The 4,314-nt window shown below is 29.3% G+C and overlaps 1 protein-coding gene across 1 annotated transcript; it reads right to left on the bottom strand.

The window, feature by feature from the left end:
• Window positions 1-2,194: 2,194 nt before the first annotated feature.
• Window positions 2,195-3,862, bottom strand: LOC135958909 (CIMIP2 protein CG18335). Its single transcript, XM_065509853.1, has 4 exons — window positions 3,728-3,862; window positions 3,260-3,671; window positions 3,040-3,202; window positions 2,195-2,763 (listed from the first exon to the last, which is right to left on the bottom strand). Exons 1-4 carry the CDS (start codon window positions 3,766-3,768, stop codon window positions 2,456-2,458), a joined length of 924 nt encoding a protein of 307 aa, XP_065365925.1. The 5' UTR covers window positions 3,769-3,862; the 3' UTR covers window positions 2,195-2,455.
• Window positions 3,863-4,314: the final 452 nt, after the last annotated feature.

Here is a 4,314-nt window from a genome sequence, read left to right as displayed (position 1 = left end):
CACATGTTAAATTTCCACTCAAAGTTCTCGTTCGCTATAGAAAAACAGCACAAAAATGTTATCTAAATCAAGACGTCATTTTTTTTACTTAAAACATTTAGTTTGATATATGTATGTCTATTCCACTCGCATCCCACAACGAGACCAAAAAGTTCTTAAATGAATAGAAAAATTTAAAAAAACTGCTAATTTTTTAAAAAAAATCAAAAGTACATATATCTTGAGTTACAAAACATTTATTTTGAGCAAAAAAAAAACTTTTAAAAAGGGCATATTTATTTTGATAGATATCCCACTCGCATCCCTCTAAGCGACCAAAAAGGTCTTCAAGTGAAAGACCTAAGCTTTTTGTTGAGGAAAGAATTAAAAAGGGTCCATTTTGGAAAAAAGTTAGATTTTGAAAAAAAAGTCAAAAATTTTATGTATTGAGTTAAAAATATTAATTTTGTTAGAAATCCCACTGGCATTTCACTAAGCGACCAAAAAGGTTTTCAAGGCAAAGACCTAAGATTTCTTTTGAGCCAAAATAAAAATTTAAATTTGAAAAAAGTTTTTGATTTTTCATAAAAAGTCAAAAATTTTTTGTTTTGAGTTACATAACATTTATTTTGATAGATATCCCTTTTAAGAAAAAAGAGCCCATTTTGAAAAAAAGTCAAAAATGTAAGATTTCGGAAAAAAAATTTCAAAAATTTATAATTTGTTTTTTATTTTTTTTTTTTTGAATAAATAGTTATCTAAAGTATTTGGGACACATTTTGCTAGTTACGTGGATGAGAAAAAACACATATTTGACCAACTCTCTATCTCAGAGAGTTTTTGACCGATCTTGTTGAAAAATTATGTCTGACTATCCAATAGGTCTAACCTTGGTGCAAATTTCTCCCGATCGGAATACTTCGATTTTAAAAGTTGGTTCACTTGACATGAAATTATATTTCAATTATATCAAAATTAAGGTAAACAAGAACTATGTATATGTTTATTAATTAATTACTCAAAAGGTATAAATTAATTTTTTTTGTCGTAATCAATAAAAAAAATCAGTTTCGAATTAATTGATGATACGTTGTTTTGCATTTTCGATGACGATATACTTCTATGGGTCTAAGACCAATATTTCGATGTGTTACATACAATTCAGGACTGTAGTGAATATCGCACGATTTAAAAATGATAGATTTTAAAAGGTGTGATGAATTTCGATAGATTTCTACAAAACTTGTTGAACCCATGACTTATTTGGTCAATTCACAAGATCTCTTATCATGTCATATTGTCATCATAATATTTCACAATGATTTTTATTGCTTTTCAAGTAAAAAATGTCCTAAAATAATACTACTCTGTATACTATGTTTATTGTGTTATCGTAACCAACCAACAGAGACCTGAGCCGAATGCCTAGGAGTCAGTTAAGCCGAGCCGCCGAGTCATAATATATTAGGACATTATGACAATATGACTGATAAGAGACCTTGTGAATTGACCAATTATGTTCTAGAATCATGCCCATATAACAAATATTAAATAATTTAATAGAATTTAGGCAAGTTCAAAAACATCAAAATAAAGTTTAAACAGCTTACAAAATGTAATTAATTAATACATCGTTTCGTTTCTGAAAATCGATTTCCATCAAATAACTTATTCAGGCCTGTCACAGATCAAAAGAGGAATTAATTCCGTATTTTGCTTCTTCAGAATAGGAAAAGGAAAATTTCTTTCGGAATAAAACCACTTTCAGTTTTCAAAGTGAAATTGACACTTATGTTTTTGTAATTATTTGTTTTTCTAAAATTTTTAATCAAATCGTGTTTTAATATAAAAAACGATATCAAATTTAAATCAGAAATATAGAATTATTAAATATTTTTGGAATTAATAAATTGCACGGAATCTGAATAACCTAAAACGAAATCGATCGGAATAAAACTACGGAATTGAAACCATTCCGAATAAAATGTGTGGCAGGCCTGATTATTACAATTTATTCAGTGCTTAAAATTTAATTTTTATAATCTTTTACATTTTTTGCTATTATTCAGCTTGGCTTAATTTTTCTGTTTATTAAAATTCATTCATCGATTTTATACCAGTATATTCTAGTACATGTCAAGCTAAATGGTTTCAATGTAGACCATTTTCAGTTAAAACAATTTAAAAGTCGACCAAATTTAACTCTCCTTTAAATTTTCAACAAAAATTTATTTTTTATTTTAAAACAAAAATCCATATAACAATTTATTTCATCAAACTTAAATTTGCATGCACTAAAATAATTTGCTCCAATTTTAATACACAAAATTAAGTGCACAATACAGCAATAAACTAAAATTTATTTAATACATTAAATAGAACACATTCATATACACGAGCGCGCACACAATCACATTTAACCATTTTAAATAAATCTAGTATTTTTTGCAGTTGATCCAGTATCAAGAACATGTCATCAATCCTTGTGCAATGCCAACCAATTTTTAGCATCAATTGTTGAGTTACCAAACGTGCGACCAAATGAAAAAAGTTCACCGGGTACATGACCCGCATATGACGGCACCATACCATTCGTTCGATGATAGATGACAAATTGTCCGGCATTAGGACTGGAGGAGGCGACACCACTCATCTCCATGGGACACCATTCGTCACTTTTGCGATGATGGTAATTGTTGGTAAATTCACACAGAGCACTGTTTGTCAGCTGTTTATTACTTTGACCGAAACGTGTCATGGTCATGGGTATGTGACCAGCGTAACCTTAATTGATAGGAGAGGACAAACAAATAAACCAAATACGAGTTCGTGGAAAGTTAATTAGAATAATTAGTTTTGAAACAATTAATTGATAAATTGGTGAAAAATTTTGTGTAAATATGGCAGCAGAAAAAAGTTTGTATTTATTTATTTGACAGACATTTATTATATTGAAATAAAATTGTAGACATTTAAAGCACGAGTTTAATTTCTGTGATATATGTACGTAAATGTGCTACTGTAAACTTTTAGTAATTCATGAAGTATGTACTTACTTACCATTTACAATATATTTCTCCTTATTTTCATTCTCCATAAAATGTGGCACTGTGAATTTAGTATAAGGCTCTTTTTCCTTTTCATCTTTATTCTTTTCCAATTCTATAGCTTGACCTCTGGATTTAACAGCAATCAAAGGTGAGCGGTAAACAGTGCTTGGAATCTTAAAAATAATTCTGATAGTATTCTACAATTCATGTAAAACTTCTTGCAAACCCACCATTCTTTCTTTTAATTTAGCATCAAAACGCCCTTTACCACTTTCCAATATATCACGATGTTCTAATAACTGTCTCTCACATCTTAACAATTCCACCAAAGCCTCATGCTCTGCTATTCCAGCTGTAGCGGCAGCCATAAAACGTTTGCCCGTTTTACTAACCACATTTGGTATAAAACCATCGTAGCCTGGTATAATAGGATGTTGATAGACTGGATCCACGAAATAAATACGTTCCCGTAAGGTATTGATTTCCTTTTCGGTGGGATAGTCCACAAGAGTCGGCTGGGTGGGTGGTGTAACAATGAGCTCGGGAGCATGTTTGGTGCAGGGATCAATGAGTAGTTTATGTGATAGTTTGCCATAAGTCTTGCCTTCACGAAAACGAAATTGAGGACAATGACCGGTGTAGCTAGAGAGAAAATGACGAACAGAAATAGTGGTTTTTTGATGTCAGTATATAATTACCCTGGTATTAAATGAGGTTCAGGTGTTATGACCAACTCCATGTGAATAATTATTTAATTAACAACAAATTTTGATACTAAACGAATTAATTTAATTAATTCTTTAAATTAAATAGTTTAAGAAATTGAATTATTTTTTTTAAATTGTCATATTAATATAAAAGGGTGCTTCAAATAAATTACTGTATTAAATTACAAACAAAAATATTTTTAAATTTCACATTATGGTTCATCTAAACGTATGATTAATTTTTATTTCTTAGATATAATTAAATATTAATCATACGTTTTACTATGCTATTTTTTTATCAGTTATGTACAGTGTTGCCAATTCATGGTGAACAAAAAGGGCTAAATACTTAGAAAAAAGGCTAAAAAGGGCTAAACAAATTCTAAAAAAGGGCTAAAATTTTTAATTAAAAAAATACATACATTTGACACAAAAAACAACTTAGAATGTTACATTTGGCTATGCCGAATAGACAAACAAAAATGTATGAATATAACACACGTTCAAATGCAAGAAAATAAGAATATTTATTCCTGTATGTTGATCCTTAACTTTAAAATAATTTAATATGTGGCCAC

Source organism: Calliphora vicina, chromosome 4 (genome assembly GCF_958450345.1).
Source record: "Calliphora vicina chromosome 4, idCalVici1.1, whole genome shotgun sequence".
NCBI lineage: Eukaryota > Metazoa > Arthropoda > Insecta > Diptera > Calliphoridae > Calliphora > Calliphora vicina.
The sequence above is the reverse complement of the archived record's forward strand: the minus strand, read 5'-3'. Positions and strand labels throughout refer to the sequence as shown.